Below are 22,738 nucleotides of genomic sequence, written 5' to 3'. Positions count from 1 at the left end.
ATGACGTCTGCATTAGTCATTTACTATAAGCTGCTTATAAGCTTATAGTCGTGTAAGAGTAGTTTAGTCGTGTCATAATGTATCTAGTGTAGTCAGATGTTGCTCCGGTTGCATACCTATTTGGTCTACGAATAAGTTTGGGCTAGTCATGTTGTAAGCTATTCAGATGCTACTCATGTATAGGAGCACTTTCGAGTACAAATAAATTGTACTTTTTATGCCAGCCGTTGTTTCTTTGCTTGGTCCTGTAAATATTCTAAGCATTTGGATCAACCTGTTTTGCAGGTTGGTACGAATTCACCACACCTTGCGGGTTTCTGCGGAATTCATTGGTCACCTTTTGCAGGACCTTGTTTGCTGAAGCTAAAGCATGATTGCGCTGAAGTTTAATGGTTTGTAGCTTTATCACATTGCGGGGGTTAATTCTAAATAGTTGCTGTAAATGTTCACATACATTTTTATTTTCTGTTCAAAAAGTAAGCTTTCTTCTCTGTTAAACTGCTCAAACTTTGGAATTTGGTGCTCGGAGCTTTTTTCTCCCTGAACCTGCTCCAAATTTGGATTTCTCTGCTCCAAAAATTGCTTTAAATTCTATTTCAGCTGTGTCACCGACCCCTGATGCCACTATGGTTCTGCTTCAATGGTCCTTTAGAATTTCTTTTGTATGCCAACTTAATTTACCTATTCTGCAAGTGATGCAAATATGAGACAGTGCATGCTGCTCACACTTTGGTGTCAATCTTTTAGCTTTGACTGTTCGGAGACCCTCCTCTTAACACTGCACATCTCGCAGGTGTGGAGTGGCTGCAACGACTTTGTGCCAAGGGCTTCCACCTAACGTCACCAGACACGGTAAGCTTTGGTCACATCTGTTGTGCACAGTGGGGCATGTATTTTAGTCTTGCCGTTCAATCGCTTGTTTACACTGACGTTAATGTTGTTGGCTGTTGTTTTAATCATTGTGCAATATGTGATGCTCATGCATCACTCGTTTCCTTGTGACTTCTGGCATGAGTAAATGTTTTTCATGCCATCGCTTTCCTGAAGTACTTGTAATAGAGTGTAGAATTGGCACAGTGACTGTCATGTGACCTGAAATGTGGAACAACGCCCTGCAGGGCAAAACGTAGGAAACTTTTTATCGGTCTGTTTGGAATCTCGGAGAATTTACTAAGGGGAGTTGCTGCAAAAGCATAATTTTTAATGCAGAATTAACTAGACAACTTTTAAACACCGAGTGCCCCCCTAGCCAGGTGATTTGCTGGCTTGGGCTTTGGCCTCCTAGACCTTTGGTTGCAACCCTTGAGTTTGTGGCACCCTTAATGGTGCAATCGCTAATTGCTATTGCTCGGTGGCGATGCTGTTCATTCCAGAATTCAACATCGAAGCTTGAATGATGTGGTGTTCTTCGTTGCGCTGCTAATTATGCTCGGGGCACTGAGTAATGAGCCTGGAAAACATGCATGTTATTTGTAGCATCTAGAATGTACAAGAACAAGAAAAGCAAAACGTTGACCTCATTTTTATGCCAGCAAAATCAACAAGCAGAGCCAACAAGATGGTGTGCACAGCATCGAATGTGGCTTCAGTGTGGCTTCGGTGACAAAGGAATGAAACCTTTGTGCGGGAAAGGCCTTTTGCATGGCATGGCAAGTTTACAGGGAGACAGTGCACATTCGTTTGTTGGGGCAAGTGCAGCCTTACCTGGTCGGTTGCACTGTATTCTTACAAGGTACCTTCATATCCAAGATTAAAATATGACTGCTAATCATTGCACGCACTTGTGATCCTTTATGTTCTGCTGATGAAGTGCGTAGGACCTTTTTTCTATTGCCAAGTTCTTATCATTTTCAAAACACGGGGGGAATTTTTGTCCTCCTCTTGCGATCCTGTGATAATGCAAATGTGTTGCGACTGATTCAACCTTTTCTTTCTCTCTCCCTCTTCTTTTCTTTCAATTTTTTTTGGACATAGAATTTTAAGATTACTGTTGTGTTGCAAATATTGCTGTGTAATTGTCGTCGTAAGGGTGAGCCTAGAAGCATGTTTTTAAGCCTTTCCCGCATCTTATGGCTTTGATACTTCTTTTCCAGGAGAGGGTGCCCACTGCTGAAAGCCAGCCTTCTCCCATTTCTGAAAAAAGGTGAGTCCCAAAATGAAATGCTGGTGGTTGTGTTGGCCAGTGCTTGGTCGTCTGGTGAAAATGTTGACCACGACGATAGACATGAGCTGTTGGCTTGGCCAGAAGTTTCCAAGCTTTCCTCCAATTTAAGTGAGTCCCCTCCACGTTTCAGAAAGTTCCAAGGAATTGCTATGGCCTTTTTGTTTCTAAGTCTACGCATGTGTTGTTCATCATCAAGGATGTACAGTCACTGATCAAATTTGAAAAACTACTCAGTTATTTTGGCCTCCCAAACACCACCACGCACTCCATGAAATTATAGTAAACCCTCGTTAACTTGAACTCTGATATCTCAAAGTATCGGTTAAGCGGAATTTTTCTTTTCTGTCCATGGTGCCAACCCATGTGTTTTTCACCTCTTATCTCGAAAAGTTTTTGTGCCAGACTCCTGATATCTCGATATCACGACTTGGAAAATGCCGGAAAAAAATGCAATAGGTTAACGTCTGCAGCGTCGCTTGCACTCGCTTTTCACCGGTTAGCAGCTCGCTAACCAAGGCACACGCTGCTCCAGGCTGCACTCCCCACTTACCTTTCCTTCTTATTTCTATCACTGCTTGAGCCTACTTGCTCGGCTGCTTGCTGCCACTTCGTTGTGGCTTTGCACAGCAACAGTGACCCAGTTGCTGAAGTCTCTTTTTTTCCCCTCATTTAGGGCACTCAGTGACATCACTAGTTACAGCATATTGACACCTGTACTTATTTAACTTTTTTATGGGGACCACATTTCACTCGCTAACAGCTTAAAGCTCTCTCTCAGCGCAAGGCATGCTGCATGATTTGGAACATACTCGAATGTTATTGTTGATTCTATCCGTTCGCGCCAGAGCTTGCGCAATCAAATTGTATGCGCGACGCGAATAGTGTTGTACATTCTGGAAGGTATGCTAGCACCCGTGATTACGCTGGGACCTTTGACATTCATCAGTAGCTAGCTTTACTGACGAATAATGTCGCTAAGATTAGAGTTCATATTTTGACGATCGATGAGTGTGCTCGCCGGTGCCATTGTGCTATTTGTTTTGCTGGGCACAGGTTTGGCCAATAAACAATTAGTTTTGTGTCTTGCATTGTGCAACTGTAGTTGTTCACCGTCAGTACCACGTGAATGTAATAATTTTGATGATGATCGGCATTTTAAAGCGCAGCTCTTGTGAGCGCCGCCATCGTCCCTCGTCACCGAGTGAACATGGAGCAGGGATGAAAGACGGTGATAGCAAAGATAGCGCGAGGAGGAGGGTATGTCAAAAGCGTGGGAAGAAAAGCGTAGTGCCACGCAAGATGTGTGAACGATGATGGCTGCGAGATGACGCAGAGTAGTGCACGTCGTTTGTTTACCAAAGCGCTGCATGAGCACAAGTCTGTCTGCAGTGGCTGCTTTGAATTGCACCTGCGTGCCACCCACACTCATCCTCTCGCGATCTCCCGATTAGTGAGGCAGTTGTGCCACACTTTACTTCGTTTGCAACGTGCTGCTCGAGTCCGATTGTCTGCGCCAGCCAATATATTGCGAAATATAAACAGGAATAGAGCTGTGCTCAAATTTTGCATTAGGAAGTATTGTAATTAGGGAGTAAAGGGAGGGAGTAATTAAGGAGTGTCGTCGGGTGCATTTTTCAATTTGAAAAGCTTTTCCTGACAATGCAACCAGTCCAAGATTTTCATTCATTGTAGGCGTGGTTGGAAACAGTTTAGAACATCAAACACTGCAACATGCAGGAACACCTGGAATGTGCAAGACAATAGTACTACTTACTCTCGTCTTCTAGTATGTTCACCAGGTGGACACTGAATAATACAATGCAGCTCTTCCCCTTGACTGAAATGGTCACTGCACTTTGATACTAATGCTCCCTGGTGATTTCTGAACTAAAGTGTTGTAAGCAGGTAACCTTCGCTATCTACTTGTATGCACTGTACTGGAGAAACAGTCTTTTGAGCAATTCCTCATCATAGCAATCGCTCAGAAGTCTTATTGAAGCACAATATCATCTTTGGTTAAGAGGTGCTGGTGCTCCATTCTGCTGAATTGAACTTTGAGTTAAGGCCCAATTGTAAGTGCAGACGTTAACCCCTGTATTCAGAAATGTGCCTTAACTTGAAGCCCATGCTTGACATGATAAGTATAACGCCTGACATGAACGCGCCCAAGATGCTCATTGCCTTTCTTTGGGCATGATCACGTCGGGCGTCCGCTTGACCGAGCCAAGCATGTGCTTCAAGTTAAGGTGCGTTTCTGAGTACTATAGGGGCAAGTCGGGTCAGATTTGTTTTTGCATTGTGTGTACACACACACATTATTGGTTTATATGTTCTATCTGTCCAAACTTTATGGAAATTGCATCTGTGAAAAAGCCGCTTTGAGTAGTGCCTGAATTTAGAGTTGTAGTCGCCACTAGTCCATACAGCATGATGCTTTACTCGTTTGTGTGCTACTTGTCTAAACTACAGGAGTGTCGCTCAGATAGACTAAAGCACGGGCAAAAGATTCGATTTTCTCATGAAAAATAGTTCGTTACCATGCGGCTTAAAAAAATCTCTAATAACCAACACCTTTCATTGCGCAGCAATGACGTGTCTCCGTGTACAGTCGACACGAACCTCACCGCGTTGGCGATCTCCGCCAAAGTGGTCATGGTGCTCCCACAGGAAGTAGCGCCGATCACTGAGAAGCCAGCTGGCTATTTAAGTGCTTATTCATGCAGATTGCGGTTTTCATTCTTTGTTTTTGCATTGTGTGTACACACACACATTATTGGTTTATATGTTCTATCTGCTCCAAACTTTATGGAAATTGACATCTGTGAAAAAGCCGAATTTCTTTGAGGCCTTGGCATAGTGCCTGAAATTTAGAGTTGTAGTCGCCACTAGTGCATACAGCCAACATGATGCTTTACTCGTTTGTGTGCTACTTGTCTAAACTACGTGGAAATATAGTTTTTTTTGCAGATTTCGTACTGCATATGATAAGCTCTTGTAGCCATTAGTACAGTAGAACCCCACTGTTACGTTCTCGGGTGCTGCGTTTTCCCAGCTGTTACGTCGTTTTCGGCCGGTCCCAGCACAGCTCCCATAGAACCCAATGCATTGGTAACCCCACTGTTACGTCGCAACTGTGGGACCGTTCCCGCATCATGCGTTGCGAACTGCCACCCCGCGCCGGCCCGAGCGGCCATTTTGACTTTTCATGTCCCTTGGCTTGGTTGCTTGGCGATGGCATTGGCCGCCCAAAGTGACGGGGGCGACAACTATGACATATTTTTGGTTTTTGCCAGCAAAAGTGTGGCCCTTGAGATCCGTATTTGCTATATAAAGATGGTGTCTATGACACGTTGTGGCCCTAAAATTGGTTTTGGCTCATAGATGTTCCGTATAAAGTCCAGTGGCGAAAACGACGTCACCGCGCGCCGTTTGCTGTATGTGCAAGTGAAAGCGTGCGAGGGGAGCCGACTACCGCGTCTAAATCTCGTGCGCGAAAGAAAAAAGCAGGGAGGAAGCGCGCCTTCATCTGTTGCGCTCGAGGCACCGGCGAGGGAGCAAGGGGGGAGGGATAGCGTTCAGCGTTGTGCTCTGGCATCAACTGCGTACTGCGCGGTGGCGCGCGGGCCTTATCTTGAAAGCGATCTACGTTGGGGGCAGAGTCTACAGAGTAGGTGTGTCGGCGGCTCGTAGCTTTGTGCGTGCTGTGTGTTCTCGGCGCTCAGTTTGTGTTGAAGCGATAAACAGCACGAAGGTCACTTCGCTCGCTTCTGCAGCGGCGCTTAAATTCCTCACACCAGCGTTTGACCAGTGCGTGTCCACGCTCATCGAGTGTGATGTGTTCATGTTTGCCTGTGGGCGCTGACACCATACTTGTTAATATGTAGTTAATAAGCGAATGTTTACAAGTTTATACGGACGATAAAGCTACTATTCTTACTTTGTATAGCTGTCTACTAATTTGCTATCGCAATCGATACTTCGGCTGTGGGGCGAAACTACGACTTTTTTTCACACGTAAGAATTAAAATAATATTGTGTGCAGTTCAACACTACTCCCATTTCTCAATTTTACCTCTTCCCCGGCTCTTGCGTTTTCCGGCTCTCACGTTTTTTTTTTTTTTTTTTTTTTTTTTATGGTCCCGTGAAAAACGTATCAGCGGGGTTCTACTGTACTTCACAAGGTACAGCCACTACTGTACTTCACAACCACATTCCTGATTGGTTGTGCACTCAACTTCCTCTTCTCAAGAAAATAGCGTAGTACAGCGACGCCATTGGCTAAGTTGTTACAGTTTTAAAGCACCTGGCGGCAATTAGTGAGCCATGACTTCGCTGCCACACACTGGGGCCTACTTGGCGGTGCTGCAAATGGAGGGGTGTTTTTCAAGTGGCTGCTCATCACAAGATTTGCTGAAGGACACCACTGAAGCATGATGACTATATTTCAGTTGAGGAACCATGCTGTCATGTGCACTTGGTTGAGCTGAGGCTTCAAGTTGAATAATTCAGAATGCAGGGTCCATAATAATTGCTGCAGACACAGATGATCGTAACCGTGTTTTTATCAGTGTGACAGTCGCAGAATGAAGGCCTATCAACAGTTTTCTACATACGTGCTGCGGCAGGAGCAAAAGAAAGCACAGACATGTCTCCTCAAGCCGTAAACCTAAATGTGCCTCAACTTGGTTGTATGTTTCAGGAAGTGGCACTGGCGTAATTTTACACGATGCGCTTCCTCTCACACGGGAAGGTAAAGTCTACTTTGGTGTGTGGCGAGAGTCCGCGAGATGCGAAATCTGGATGTGGCAGGTAATCCATATTGCTGCCAAAATTTTCATCGTTAAAGCTTTGACTGCTTCACCAATGTTGCATCTCGTGCGCAGCATCTCGTTTGCTTTGAGTAGCTTTACTGATGAATAATGTTGCTAATATTACATGCACCATACTTATGCTTCTTTTCCTGGTGGTAATTCAAGAACGCTTTAGACTGCTTTGTACTAGAAGTTTATTGACTTATCGGAAAGAACTCTTGCTATACTTGTAAAGAAATATTTTCTCATGAACTCTTGGCTCTGCTCTATCTGCAGCTGACTGGCTTTTGTGGCTTAAATGTTGCGCTTGTTCAAAGTACAGCGCTGTCAAAGTTAAGCTTTCACTAGCTGGGCTGGCTCAGTGGCTATGTGTGCTTTGTGGGGTCTCACACGTGCTCTTGGGACAAAGGAACAACACGGTAGTGCAAGCAATCAAAAGGGTATTTATTGCACCTTTCATACACTAATGCATGCTAGCCGAATTACTACGCATAGAACATTCCCATGGGCGCGCGACTAATCAAGGAAGTTCGACTCACCGCGACCTGATATGTTCGCCCCATGCTATGACACCATTGCCTAGTTGTTCACGTGTACAGTCACTAGAACGGTGGCGCGTTCGATCGATCCGTATTCGTCCATACCGGTGTCCTGCTCCTAAGCCTTCTCGGGACAATCCCGCAAAGAGGGCCAGCGCACGCACAAACAGTTCGCTGCTCGCCGATCCCCAAGCCAAGAGGAAGTGCCTTCCTTTAACCCCGCTAACTAGGTGGTGTTAACTCCGCCGCTAGGTGGTGTTAGCAGCGCAACAGTCCCACCATCTCCTGCAATACGGCACAACCACACCGACGTAAAGCCACGCGGCGAAGCCATATACAGGAGACGGGAGCCATGCAGGGAAAACAACATCAGGGGATGCGTGAGAGTTGCGCATCCCCACAGCTTCAATGGCTGCTGAGCGTAAGATCATGGTTTCAGTTCCTGGCAGCGGCAGCTGCATGCCGATCAGGGCACATTGCAAAAATGTTTACCTTTAGGTGTACGTTAAAGAGCCCCAGGGCGGTGTCAGAGTTATCCAGAGTGTGTCTCGTACACCCTTTTTGATGCTTTGAAATGTTAAACACCTTTGATCATTGTTCAACATTGAGATATTTAGTAGAAAAGGCTGGTCGCATCTGCACAAGCTAAACAAGTGTAGCTGTATTATTTTTAGAGGTGTGCGAATGCTTGAATATCGTGGAATCAAATGGAATGTTTGAATAATTCGTAGGGATGGGCGAATATTCGTTATTGTCGAATATTCGATCGAATTATTCTCTATTAGTTATTCGCTTCAAATCGAATTCAAATATTCGAAATTTTCGGCGCACCCAAATAGACAGCCAGAAGCCACGGACGGCCGGTACAAAAACACATCTCGAAGGCTGTGCTTTACGTCATGGCTGCCATACATCAATCGTAAATCTCGAAGGCTATACATTTTTGCATTAAGAGCCGGAAATGTGCGATGCAAAAGAGCAAAAACGGCTTTAGCGTCCAACCAAAACGGAGGTGGCAGAGTCCGCATCACCATAGTGATCAGCAGAAATCGTACGTGAATGACAGCAATGGAGGAACGCTTTGTGCATATTTGTGCCTTTATTGTGTTATCCGTCGCGCATAAGAACGCGTTGGCCACCATCCATGATCGCGTCGATACCAGTCGTGGTTTCTTCTGCAGCGGTTGCGGCAAAAAGTAGTTTCGTTTTGGCTCAATACGCGCGTTGGCCGCGTGCCTAAAAAGCTGCGTAGTCGCCATCCATGATCACATAGATAGCGGCCGCGATTTCGTCTACAGTTATTCCAGCGAACAGTAGTTTCATTCTAACTCGGTGCATGCGTCGGCCGCGTGCCTTAAGCACCGCAAAGTCGCCGTTCATAATCGGGTCGATAGCGGCCGCAGTTTCCTTTGCAGCGAATGCAACAAACAGTTGCTTCAGTTTGACTCAATGCAAAGCTGTCGAGGATGAAGAACACCGCTACATCGCGATGGACGTGCGATCTCTTGGCGATCAGCTTACTGGCGAAAAAATAATCGGGATGTGCGCGCGGTATTGCAAAGCGTGCCGCAAATGATGGCGCGCGCCGCGGCCTTGCTGCGAAGGAAGTCGCGAGGCCTTGATTGCCGCTGTGAGAGCCAACCAGTCACAAGACGACGAGAACTGCAGCTCCCGCACTGCTTTTGTACAAAATAGCAAAAGGATTTGCTCATCCATTCCACTAATAAAAGCTGAACTGTTAACGTAGTAAGCATTTGCTTGTTGTTTTTTGGATACCCTGATAATTCAGCATTCGGTTAATTCGAGCATTTTTTTTCTGTCCCGTGAAATTTGAATGAATTAGGTTTTACTGTAATATGGGATATACAGTTAAACCTGCCTATAACGAACCTCCATATAACGAATTCCTGGATATAACGAAGTTTTTCTATTCCCCGCCATTACTCCATAGAAGCACATGTATTTGTGACCTCTACGTAACGAAGTAGCAGCTGGAAACCCCCTTGAAATAACGAATTTTCCCCGCTGACAACCTGGAGATTTCGCCCCAAATTCTGTCATTTTTGCGCGAGCAGCAACCGGAAGCACCTTTTCCGCCGCGACGGAATGCGAAGTGACGGCGACTGCGAGGCGCGAGCGAGCGCACGTGTGGGTGCGTGCGAGCCTGCATCCCTCGACGCGGCGATCTTGTTTAATTGTTAATTGGTAAAGCATTGTACGCGTAATGCAGAGGATGTGGGTTCAGCTACCACCAGCGGCAAGTTGTCTTTTCGCCCACTTTCATTTCCCATTTTCCCTATTATTTCTACATTTCAATTCAACAGTTTCCCCTTTGCTTTCTGTGGCTTCGGCTTTTTTTTTTATTTAACAAAAGTCGACCCCCTCGAATCCCCTTATCCGCACGCATGCGCATAGACACGGACGCACTTGCTCGCTCAACTTGGCATACATCTTGACAATGTCACTAAACTGGAATTCTCATCAAACTGTGATTGCAGACACACCGCTGTGCAAAGGCTACAACCGGGCTAATAAGGGACCTGTTAGTGCGCGCACAGAAATCCTAGTCTGCGGAAGTTTACGTGAAGGTCTTTAAAAACTTACTGAAGGCTCTCCTGCATGTGCCATGGCGACCGTCCGGTACTGGTTATTTTGTTAATTACTGGCGTAATAGTTTTACAAGACAATCTTTGAGGGCTAATACGCATATTAAAGTGAGCTAGAAGAGGGTAGTGGGCTTACTTGGTTCCCCTGCCTGACGCCGGGAATGTTACACGTGCAGTGGCGCCACCAGCGGCTTCAATGTAGGACGTTGCCTGACAGAGGTGCTTGTGTGCAGTTAAAACCATGCTGTTTTCATGCACTGTTATCGTATTTACATGGAATTCCACATGAATCTGCAGTATAACATGTGACGCTAATGTAGTTGAGACGGAAAAAAAAACTGGCACGAGGCACGTGCATTGACCTATATTCCCGCATAAGGCTGGGCATGTGGATCTGCTGTTAGCTCGTTAAATAAAATACACTGCGGACAATCAGTACCCGTGCGAAGAGGACTGCAGAAAATAGCGTCTTTTCTGTAACTCAGTCACCATTATTACTAGTGCGAACGCGTGATTATACTGCGCGTAGAACTCTGCCTAGGTGATAGGTGGGATGCTGCATACATTTGACATGCACTTGGATTGCAGTGGCAAGGGCAGAGCAGCGATTGCAAACTTTCCAAAGCGTACAAAGACTGTAGCATTGCGTGGCTAACACATGTAAACAACTGGATCCTTTCTTATTACAGTTAAACCTGGTTATAACGAACCTCCATATAACGAATTCCTGAATATAACGAAGTTTTTCTATTCCCCGCCGTTTCTCCATAGAAGCACATGTATTTGAAACCTCTACGTAACGAAGTGGCAGCGGGAGACTCCCTCGAAATAACGAATTTTCCCCGCGGACAACCTAGAGATTTCGCCCCAAATTTTGTCATTCTTGCGCGAGCAGCAACCGGAAAGCACCTTCTCCGCCGCAACGAAACGCGTGCTTCGCGCTTGGCGCGCTCGAATTCACGGCAACTGCGAGGCGAGAGCGCACGTGTGCGTGCGTGCGAGCGTGCGCGAGGTGGGCCTGCATCCCTCGATGTCACAAAAGAGCGTGTAGTCTGGGCGCGCGGCGTGTCACGCAAGCCAGCGAAAGAACACGCCGGCCACGCGGAAACTTCAACAGAGGGGGAGAGCACATACGCTTCAAACGGGCGATGCGACCAGCGGCGTCAAGACGTCTAAAGGCCCAACCAGACGTATGCGTTGGAAAGCGCTCGCACGGGCCGCATCGCGCCTGGGCGCGTACGGCGTCAGGCGCGGAGCCTGCGTTGCGTGTGGACGCGTTGCGGCATGGACACCTACCACTGCTAGGTTTTCTGCGCCCGCGCCGGAAGCTGCCATCGCGTCGCCCGTGCGGCGCTCCTCACGTGACCACAGAACGCCTATGACGTGACCACGGCGAATCAGCGTGACTTTGGGAACGACTGTTCGCGCGACGTGCAGGCAAGCCCGGGCAAGCTGCGTGCTTTGTGTTCGTCGTTCTGCGCGTTTGGTAGGTGATCATGGCAGCCGCAATGAAACGCGCAGGGACGCGCGGCAACTCGTGCGCGCCCTCTTCCTCTATCGGACGCGACGTGACGTCGAGTGAGCGCGGCGCGTGCGGACGCTTTACAATGCGTACGTTTGGTCTGGGCTTAAGCGCCTGACGCCGTACACGCCCAGGCACGATGCGGCGCATGCGGACGCTTTCCAACGCGTACGTCTGGTTGGGGCTTAAGCGCCTGACGTCGTACGCGCCCAGGCGCGATGCGGCGCGTGCGGACGCGTTCCAACGCGTACGTCTGGTTGGGGCTTAAAGAATATCGACGAAGCGAGGGTAACCAGAGAGAGATACTGGGCGCGCGCTGCGTGTCACGCAAGCCAGTGAATGAACACGCCGGCCCCGCGGCAACTTAAACAGAGGGGGAGAGCGCATACGCTTCAAACGGGCGGCGCGGCCAGCGGTGTCTAGACGTCTAGAACATCAACGAAGCGACGGTAACCAGAGAGAGACTGGGCGCGCGCCGCGTGTCACGCAAGCCAGTAAAAGAACATGCTGGCCCCGCGGCAACTTCAACAGAGGGGGAGAGTGCATACGCTTCAAACGGGCGACGCGGCCAGCGGCGTCTAGACGTCTACGACAAGCGACGGTAACCAGAGAGAGAGAGCGTGGGCGCCGAGCACCGTGGCGCCTAGGCACCCTTTTACCCGGCAAGTCGAGAGATAGAGAGTAACTACAGTGTGAGCTAGGCTACGACGCAATCGTGTCGCTCGTTCTGTTTCCGACGACTCGTGCTTGTGTGAAACGACACGCGTTCCAAGGATGAGTGCTACGAAGAAACGCAAGACATTGACTCTTGAGGACAAAATGGCTATCTTGGACGCCGTTTCTGGAGGCCAAAAAAAGAAAGATGTAGCTGCCAAATTTGGCATCCCAGCTAGTTCTTTGTCAACAATTTTAAACGCGAAAGATTTGATTCGGCAGCGCTGTGGCACGTGGCACGGACGGCAAGAAGAAGTTGAAGTCATCAACATACGCCGACGTCGACAAAGCTGTGTTCACGTGGTTTATGGACATGCGGGCACGAGACGTACCCATCAGCGGCACTATTTTGCAGCAAAAAGCAAGGGATTATGCATGCATCCTGGGCTGCGATCATTTAAAAGGCAGTAACGGGTGGCTCGAAGGTTTTAAACGCAGGTACGGGATCGTCGGGAAAGTGATCAGTGGTGAGTCATCCTCTGCGGATAGCGATGGCACCGACTCATGGATCCAACAAAAGCTACCAGGTATTTTCGAGCACTACGAAGCGTCGGATTTGTACAACGCTGACGAAACGGCGCTTTTCTACGAGTTGCTTCCGAACCGTACCCTTACGCTTGAAGGAGACGTCTGCCACGGCGGTAAGCAGAGCAAACGTCTTTTGACTGTTTTACTTTGTGTTGTAAGGAAGAAGAAGTGCCGGTTAGTCAGGTGCATCTCCGGTGTATGAACTACGACGAAGAAGTGCCGGTCGGTCAGGCGCATCACCAGCGCTTTTACGCACGGGGCTTGTCCTGACTGCTCGCAGGGTTCTGACTGCCGCACCGAGTTCGACCTCTCAATCCTGTCAATAAACACCTTGACATTTGGTGGAGAGTGCTGGGTACGACTCCATCAACGCTGGAACTTCGCAGCCGAACCCTTCAATCATCTCGGCCCATGCCGGACGATCCAGCCCAGTCTTCTCGAACCATGCCTGACGATCCAGCCCAAGAAGCAGCAGTCACGGCACCAACTGTCATCTGTCCTGGCGTGCAGCGTCAGCGGGATCCTGCGATTTTTGCGGGTACCGGTGATCAGGACGTCGAGGACTGGCTCGCCTCGTACGACAGAGTCAGCAGGCACAACCACTGGGACGATAGGGAGAAGCTCAACAACGTAATTTTCTACTTGAGCCACGTTGCGCACTTGTGGTATCGGAACCACGAATCCGACATCTCGACATGGTCGGCGTTCAAGACCAACTTCACGGAAATCTTTGGTCGCCCTGCCGTACGTAAACTTCAGGCCGAACAACGCCTGCGCGGACGCGCCCAGCAACCAGGTGAGAATTTCACCAGCTATATCGAAGACGTCGTTAATCTGTGCAACAGAGTTGACGCAACGATGCCAGACGCCGATAAGATCCGGCATATCCTCAAGGGAATTGAGGACGACGCCTTCCAGATGTTGGTCGCCCGGAACCCGACCACAGTGTCTGTCGTCATTGCGCTGTGTCAAAGTTACGACGAACTTCGAAGGCAGCGAGTTGTCACACGACACCCGCCCTCAGAATTTGCCCCTGTCTCAGGTCTGACGCTAGGTGTTGACGAGTCGCCTCTAATGCACCAGATAAAGGAGTTCGTGCGCGAAGAAGTTGCTCGGCAGCTTTCCCTGGTGCCCTTTACGAACGCGCAACCACACTCCCCACTGACACGGGGGTTACAGACCGTCATCAAGGAGCAAGTCGCTGAGTACCTGCCAGCTGCTATTCCACCGCCTACAGTCGCGGCGCCCTTGACATACGCTGACGTCGCTGCAAGGCCGCCCTTCGCTCCACGTCCACCTCGCCAAGCTGTTGCGCGACCGCCCCCGATTCCCTTCTCGCCGCCTGCACCACAGCTACCACGCCTGCCAAATCCTTGGCGCGCAGCCGACAACCGCCCGATTTGCTACCATTGTGGTATTCCGGGACACGTTGCCCGCTTTTGTCGACGCCTTATGCAGCCTACTTATGATTACCGCCGACCCATGAACAGTTACGCCCCTCGACAGCTACAATCCCCTGTGCCACCAGATGAAACCCCTGTTCCCTACACTACTCGTCGTTCGCCATCCCCACGCCGCCGTTCCATCTCACCGATGAGACGCCGGCCAAGCCCTCTGCCTCAGGGAAACTAAGTGTCGCAGTTCCCGAGGCGAGAACTGCGTCCCCTTCGCTTTACCCAAGGCCTCGAAATCACCCCTGCAACGTAATTGAGGTATACGTCGAAGGGATTCCAACATTCGCACTGGTCGATACGGGCGCAGCAATCTCGGTGTTAAGCGCAGGACTTTGCCGACGGATGGGAAAAGTAACGACGTCGCTTTCCGGACTGTATTTGAGTACTGCGAGCGCACAGCCTGTAGAACCTTTGGGAGCCTGCACTGCTCGTGTTGTCATCGCGGAATCTCTGCATGTCATTGAGTTCGTTGTCCTGCCGTCCTGCTCCCACGATGTCATTCTAGGCTGGGATTTCCTATCGTCTAACAATGCCATCATTGACTGCGCCCGCGCCGAGGTGGAGTTGTTCCCTTCCGCTGCAGCCATAGACCACGATCCTGTGACGCCTCCAAAAATGATTGTGGCCGATGTTACCGATATCCCTCCTCAGTCCGCCGCCGTCGTCTCTGTGTCTTGCGTATCTGCACGTGACGCAACCGTCTTATTCACGCCATGTGACTTGTTCGCCCGTCGCCGTTCCCTTCCGCTGCCCTTTGCCGTCATCGCCATCAGTGCTGGCCGTGGTGTGATGTGTGTGTGCAATGTGTCTTTCCTGCCGGTTACTTTGCATCGCGGAGAGTGCCTCGGTTATGCTGACATTGTGGATTCTTCGATGCTCTTCGATGCTCCCGACACCGCGCATTCGACATCCCTTGCCGCGCTCGACAATGCGACTCGACCGCCGTTGGAGTGCTTCCAACCGTCAATCTCCGGTGATTTGACAACCACACAACGCGCGCAACTTGTCAGCCTGCTACGCGAATTTGCCGCCTCCTTCGACTGCCATCAACCTTCTCTCGGCCGCACCACCACAGTGTCGCACAGCATCGACACCGGTTCGCACGCCCCACTCCGGCAGCGTCTTTACCGTGTCTCAGCTTCTGAACGCCGCGTCATCGACGAACTAGTGAGCGATATGCTTCGGCGTGGCGTGATTCAGCCGTCCCATAGCCCGTGGGCGTCACCTATTGTCCTCGTAAAAAAGAAAGATGGTTCTATTCGATTCTGCGTTGATTACAGACGTCTTAACAAAATTACGCGCAAAGACGTATATCCCCTACCGCGCATAGACGATGCTCTTGACTGTTTGCAAGGTGCCGAGTTCTTTTCCTCTTTGGACTTGCGGTCTGGATATTGGCAAGTCCCCATGGCAGAGTCTGACCGCTCCAAAACCGCCTTCGTTACGCCGGACGGATTATACGAATTTAATGTCATGCCATTCGGCCTATGTAATGCGCCCGCTACGTTCGAGCGTATGATGGACAGTATCTTGCGCGGTCTCAAGTGGCACACGTGTTTGTGCTACCTAGATGATGTCGTTGTCTTCTCACCTGATTTCTCGACTCACCTCCAACGACTAAGAGAGGTATTCAGCTGTCTGACTAAGGCTCGCCTGCAACTTAACATCAAAAAATGCTTCTTTGCTGCTCGTAAGCTTACCATCTTAGGCCACGTGGTATCCAAAGAAGGCGTGCTTCCGGATCCTGCAAAACTCCGTGCAGTTGCCGAGTTCCCCAAGCCCACTAATCTGAAGACACTACGCAGTTTCGTCGGCCTCTGCTCCTATTTTCGCCGCTTTGTGAAGAACTTCGCCATGATCATCGCCCCTTTGACTCAACTGCTGGCTGGAGACAACGCCCTATGCGCCTGGTCGAAAGCATGCGATGACGCGTTCACGACCCTTCGCCATCTGCTCACCTCTCCTCCTATTCTGCGGCATTTTGACCCCGATGCCCCAACTGAAGTCCATACCGATGCTAGTGGAGTCGGCCTTGGGGCGGTTCTTGCCCAACGCAAAAGTGGTCTTGTGGAATACGTCGTTGCTTATGCTAGCCGCACGCTGACAAAGTCGGAGCTCAACTACTCTGTTACAGAAAAGGAGTGTTTAGCAATACTGTGGGCCCTTACGAAATTTCGACCTTATTTATACGGCCGCCAATTTGATGTAGTAACGGACCACCATGCGCTGTGCTGGCTCTCCTCATTGAAAGACCCCTCTGGCCGCCTCGCACGCTGGGCACTCCGTTTGCAAGAGTACGACATCCGGGTTGTGTACCGCTCTGGACGCAAGCACACCGATGCCGACGCTCTCTCACGCTCGCCACTATCACCTGACCCTGATCCTGACAGTCTTTGCAGGGTGTCTACCAACCGGGAAAACCGGGAAAACAGGGAATTCTCAGGGATTTTGAATATTCTGGAAAAACTCAGGGAAAACTGAGGGAATTTGTGCCTCTATCAGGGAAAATTACTGTAGGGATGGGCGAATATAGGGTATTGTCGAATATTTCATTGAATAATTCTATGTTCGTTATTCGCTTCGATTCGAATTCATGGATTCAATATTTTCGAATTATTCAGCGGTCCCGAATAGGCAGCCAAAAGCCGCGGACGGTCGGTGCACATCTCGGAGGCTATGCTTCACGTCATGGCTGACTTACATCAACCATAAATCTCGAAGGCTATATGTTTTTGCATTAAAGAGCCTGAAATGTGCGACGCAGAAGAGCAGAAACGGCGCTAGCGCACAACCGAAACGAAGCGGCGGAGTCAGCATAGCCATAGTCAGCAGCGGAAATCGTACGTGAATGACATCAACGACGGAACGCTTCGTGCCTATTTGGGCCTTTATTGCGTTTACCGCCGCGCATAACAACGCGTTGGCCGCGGGATTTCATAGTCGCCACCCATCATCGCGTCGATAGCTGCCGCGGTTTCTTTCGCAGCGGTTTCGTTTAGTTTCGTTTTGACTCAATACGCACGTCGGCCGCGTGCCTAAAGAGCTGCGTAGTGGCCATCCATGATTGCATAGATAGCGACCGCGATTTCGTCTGAAGTTGTTGCAGTGAACGGTAGTTTCGTTCTGACTCGGTGCGTGCGTCGGCCGGGTACGGTCACACTAGCGGCAAGTTGCCGTGCGTCAGCGCCTTGCCGCCAAGTCCACCGTGGCAATCGCGTCTCGCCGCGCGGCAGCGCGATATGATCTCGCGCGCTCTCGGAACGCGGATTCACCGTGAGCGAAAAGGGTGCGATCGGACAGCGTCCAGAAATCCCTCTGTAGAACCGCGAGAGACGACAATCGTCGATTGATAACCCGGCGCGGCGCGGCGGAGGTCCGGTTGCCATTGGCTCCGTGACGTCACCCTCGTCGCTCGCGGCACCCTCGGCAAGCCGTAATGGCACGTACACACTAGCGGAAAAACGCGCGCGGCGCGCCGCGAAAGCAGCCACGAAACGGGTTTTTGTTGCCGCGGCAGAGATCGCCCCTGGACCGATTTTTTGCGGTTTGCCGCGTGCCGCGGATGAAGGAGACCAATGAGAGCGACCCGCTTCCGTGACGTGCGCGCGGGAAACTGGTGCCATGCGGACCCGCCCGACCGCTTGTTTCTCGTTTCGCACTATCATCTGCACGCGTGAGCTCCCGGATAGTTCGAGAAGGGGAGAGGAGTCTAGTCGGTCACGTGATTGCCGCAGCGGCGCGCCGCCGGTTGGTGTGGCTACCCTGTCGCTGCTGCGTTTTGCCGCCGGCGGCGCGCCGCGCGCGTTTTGCCGCTAGTGTGTACGTGCCATAACACCCCCGATTCCTGCCGCTTTTGCCGCGCGCGTCATGATGCGTTGCCGCTCGCGGCATGAAGCGGGCGTTTTTGCCGCTATTCGTGGCCATTCCCTTAAGCACCGCAAAGTCGCCGTTCATAATCGTGTCGATAGCGGCCGCGGTTGCGACAAGCAGTTGTTTCGGTTTGACTCGGGGCAAAGCTGTCGAGGATGAAGCGCACCGGCTACATTACGATGGACGTGCGATCCGTTGGCGTTGAGCTTACTGGCGAAAAAATTATCGGGATGTGCGCGCGGTAGTGCAAAGCGTGTCGCAAATGATGGCGCGCGCCGCAGCCGTGCTGCGAAGGAAGTCGCGAGGCTTCGATCGCCGCTGCGAGAGCCAATCAGTCACGAGATGACGAGAATTGCAGCTTCCGCACTGCTTTTGTGCTAAATAGCGAAAAGATTTGCTCATCCATTATACTAATAAAATCGTGCTGACGTAGTAAGCATTTGCTTATTGTTTTCTGCATATCCTGATAATTCGGACATTTTTTTTTTTTTCAATCCCGTGAAGTTCGAATTAACTAGGTTTTACTGTAATATGTGATATATACTGTTCAAACTACTCGATTCGAAATTATTTGACCAAATCACTACTCGCTTCGAACCTCAAATCCACTATTCGCCCGTCCCTAAATTAGCTGTAATTTAATTGAAAGGGAACGAAAGTTGCGGTAATGGAGGGAGGGAGGGGGGGCGACGTTTAGCTGGGCCACCAAATGCGTATTTATATAAAAATGTGGTGAGGCGAGAAGGTGGTAAAGACTCCGGACGCTGCTCGACGAGTGTCCCGTTCTGATGTCGTCGAAAACTTCCGAGCCGCCCCCAGAGGCACAGGCAACAGTCACCAGCGCCGTGCGCGTTCGGTGCGAACGCGGGCAAAACGCCGACGGCGTCGACAACAGTTCGGCGCATTGCTGATGCTGCAGCATGTCTAAGTTTATACAGCTGATCGATAAAACTACTATCCTTACTCCGTATAGCTCTCTACTAATTTGCTATCGCAATTGATGCTTCGCATTTTTTTTAACATGCTTACTAAAGAGTGACAGCATCAGGCAACATGGTGTCAGCCCATCTTGATGTAAAAGAAAGTTCCGTTTCACTCAGGGAATTTAGCAAAATCACTCAGGGAAAACCTGGAAAACTCAGGGAATCTGAAAATGTCAACTTGGTAGACACCCTGCTTTGCCCACTCAACTTCGTCCTCTCAGCACTTGCCATCGATGACATGCGCTCTGAGCAGAGCAAGGACCAGTGGATTTCTTTGCTTTTGGAGTTTCTATCTGATCCTACCACTGTTACGGCGTCTAGGACTCTACGGCGGCAGGCGCATCACTTTGTTATTCGCGACCAACTCCTATACCGTCGCAATTATCTCCCCGAGGGTCGGCAATGGCTCCTAGTAATACCGCGTCATCTTCGGGCTGATTTATGCGCATCGTTTCACGCTGATCCCCAATGTGCACACGGTGGCGTGTTAAAGACCTACACCCGCCTTAGGCTCCGGTATTACTGGCCTGGCATGTACAAGTTCGTTCGGAAGTACGTCCGCTGCTGCCTCGACTGCCAGCGCCGAAAGTCGGCCCCTACTTCCACGGCCGCACCCTTGCAGCCGCTTCCTTGCCCATCCCGTCCTTTTGATCGGGTCGGAATCGACCTTTACGGCCCGCTTCCTTGTACTGGTGCTGGCAACCGCTGGATTATCGTTGCAGTGGATCACCTCACACGCTATGCAGAAACCGCTCCACTTCCATCTGCAACTGCCCAAGATGTTGCATCCTTCATACTGCGGCGTTTTGTTCTTCGTCACGGAGCCCCTCGGGAACTTCTCAGTGATCGAGGCCGCGCATTTTTTTCTGAAGTCGTGACGTCGCTTCTGAAGGAGTGTCACATCATCCACAGGACCACTAGCGCATACCATCCACAGACGAACGGGCTGACGGAGCGTTTCAACCGTACTCTTGGCGACATGCTCGCCATGTACGTCGCGTCCGACCATTCCAACTGGGACGCTGTGCTTCCGTTCGTCACGTTCGCCTATAATACTGCCACTCAAGCTACCACTGGTTTTTCTCCGTTTTTCTTACTGTACGGCCGTGAACCTTCCTGCACCATCGATACCATGCTCCCCTACCAGCCTGATTCATCGGAATGTGTTCCTGTGTCTCAAGCTGCGCAGCATGCTGAAGAATGCAGACAACTCGCCCGTTGTCTTACCACCGCAGATCAGACACACCAGAAGCTCCGTCGTGGTGGCTCTGTTCCACCAAGCTTCCCTTCCGATTCGTTGGTTTGGCTGTGGGTTCCACCTGTAGCTCCCGGCCTTTCTTCTAAGCTGCTCCCAAGATATCACGGACCTTACCGTGTAATTGCACAAACTTCCCCCGTGAATTATGTGGTCGAGCCTGTGTCCCCGTCCTCTGATCAGCGCCGTCGCGGTCGCGAAACGGTTCACGTAGATCGGCTCAAGCCCTTCTACGATCCCTCTATGTTACCGTATGCTTAGATCGCCAGGATGGCGTCTTTTTCTCCGGGGGACAAATGTAAGGAAGAAGTGCCGGTTAGTCAGGTGCATCTCCGGTGTATGAACTACGACGAAGAAGTGCCGGTCGGTCAGGCGCATCACCAGCGCTTTTACGCACGGGGCTTGTCCTGACTGCTCGCAGGGTTCTGACTGCCGCACCGAGTTCGACCTCTCAATCCTGTCAATAAACACCTTGACAGTGTAAATAAAGTAAAAGCGACAAGCGAGTCCCACTGGTCATCGGCAAAAGCGCCCGACCTAGATCCTTCAAAGGAACGCACAGGATGCCCGTAAAATATGTGGCGAACACGAAAGCTTGGATGATGCGCAACATATTTAGTGAGTAGCTGACGGAGTTCAACAATGACGTCAAGAGGCAAGCACGCAAGATTTGTCTAATCATAGACAATTGCACTGCGCACCACGTAGATGGGCTCGAGCTCTCCAACATTGAACTGCAGTTTTTACCCGCGAACTGCACATCGCTCATCCAGCCCCTTGATAAAGGAATTATTAACAGTGTCAAGTGCTCATACCATTGGCGACTAATCCAAAGACTGCTCCTGAACATTCGTCTGCAGCGAGATACGAAGGTAGACATTCTACAAGCTGTTGAAATGCTTGAAGCGTCCTGGCGAGAAACAAGTGCTGAAATTGTTGTGAACTGCTTCCGCAAGGCCCGTATATCAACAGAGGTTCAAGTGGTTCAGGCTGAGGAAATAAACGCCGGAGAGGAGGAGCCTTCATGGCCGCCCGATCTCACGGAAGCTTGGATCTCGCTGCGTACGAATGGAGGAGCCCCGGACGATGTGCAGATTTGTGATTTTTTATATGCGGACAACTGCGCTGTCACAACGGAGGAGATGACGGATGAGGTTCTGGCAGAAACTATCCGAGACCGCAGTGACGACAACGGACCTTGGGAGGACGATTCCACAAGCGCAATGCCCTCCGCGACAGAGGTGCTGGACGCCATCGACCTTTTGCGCCGCGCCGCAGGCTCGCTGGACGATGACGGAGCAGCATTGTGTTCGTTGATGTCGTACGAGCGGTCAGTGCTACCGTTTATCATTAACAAACAACAAAGTAAAACCATGCAGTTTTTTACCGCGAAATAAATGTTTTGGGCGAGCTCTGCCGTCTGTTACCCTTTTGCTTACTTAAAGCGTTTTGTTTTCGAATTTTCGTGCCGAACCTGCATATAACAAAATCCTCTTTATAACGAAGTTTTTCGGGAATTTGTCAATTTCGTTATATCCAGGTTTAACTGTATTCCTTCGGAAAAAAAAGCTAATGCATTGTTTCGTCACGCATGTGTTTTACAGGCACGTGAAGTTACTGCCAATGCTGACTCTGACGCAAACAAACTTTCAAAAGTTTACCACGAGCTATTAATTTCGTATGAGCCATATCTTAAAAGCTTCCAGCTGGATATCCTTTCAGCAGTTGTGCAAAACCGTGGCACTGTGAACTAGTTATTTCTACACAAAGCTATGACACATGCACTATGAAAATGGACAGCTAACAAAAATAGGAGGGGACTCTCTCAAGTTCTGGGCACAGGTAAATGAACATTTATTTGACACAGCCATTCTTACACTTCATCACTGGACACTTCTGCTTCACGAGCAGCGGCTCAACTTTAAATATTTTGCCTTCTCCCGCTTCTCTGATCTGTCAGAATGAATGTCTTTTACAAAAAAAATGCAAACATGTCACTACATAAAAGCTGATTATGTTTGTTGTGCACACCCAGCTTCTTGGGAAAACCTTTCTTTCACAACTCCCAGTGCATCCAGAATGCTGTCTGAATGCAGCTCGTGGCAGGAGAAGCACTCCGTGAGCATTTTTTTCCAGTTTGATCACAGAACTGTACAGATGACTTGATGGGTACAACAGTCCTCCTTTGTCACGAAAGGTTGTTAAGCGAAAAAGCTGAAAATCGTCTCCTTGTGGTGACATTGTTAGCAGGCTTGTACAATCTTGGCAATTCATTTTCATCGCACCCTTTCG

At 49.9% G+C, this 22,738-nt stretch overlaps 1 protein-coding gene across 1 annotated transcript in view; it reads left to right on the top strand.

Moving 5' to 3' along the window:
- The window catches only part of LOC119441661 (tubulin monoglutamylase TTLL4-like), a 46,357-nt gene that overhangs the window by 20,952 nt on the left and 2,667 nt on the right, over positions 1-22,738 (top strand). Inside the window, exons 7-8 of the mRNA XM_037706257.2 lie at positions 794-852; positions 2,094-2,143. Coding sequence (XP_037562185.1) covers positions 794-852; positions 2,094-2,143 — 109 coding nt within the window. The remainder of the gene's footprint in view (positions 1-793; positions 853-2,093; positions 2,144-22,738) is intronic.

This window comes from Dermacentor silvarum, chromosome 2 (genome assembly GCF_013339745.2).
Source record: "Dermacentor silvarum isolate Dsil-2018 chromosome 2, BIME_Dsil_1.4, whole genome shotgun sequence".
In the NCBI taxonomy this organism is placed as follows: domain Eukaryota; kingdom Metazoa; phylum Arthropoda; class Arachnida; order Ixodida; family Ixodidae; genus Dermacentor; species Dermacentor silvarum.
The sequence above is the reverse complement of the archived record's forward strand: the minus strand, read 5'-3'. Positions and strand labels throughout refer to the sequence as shown.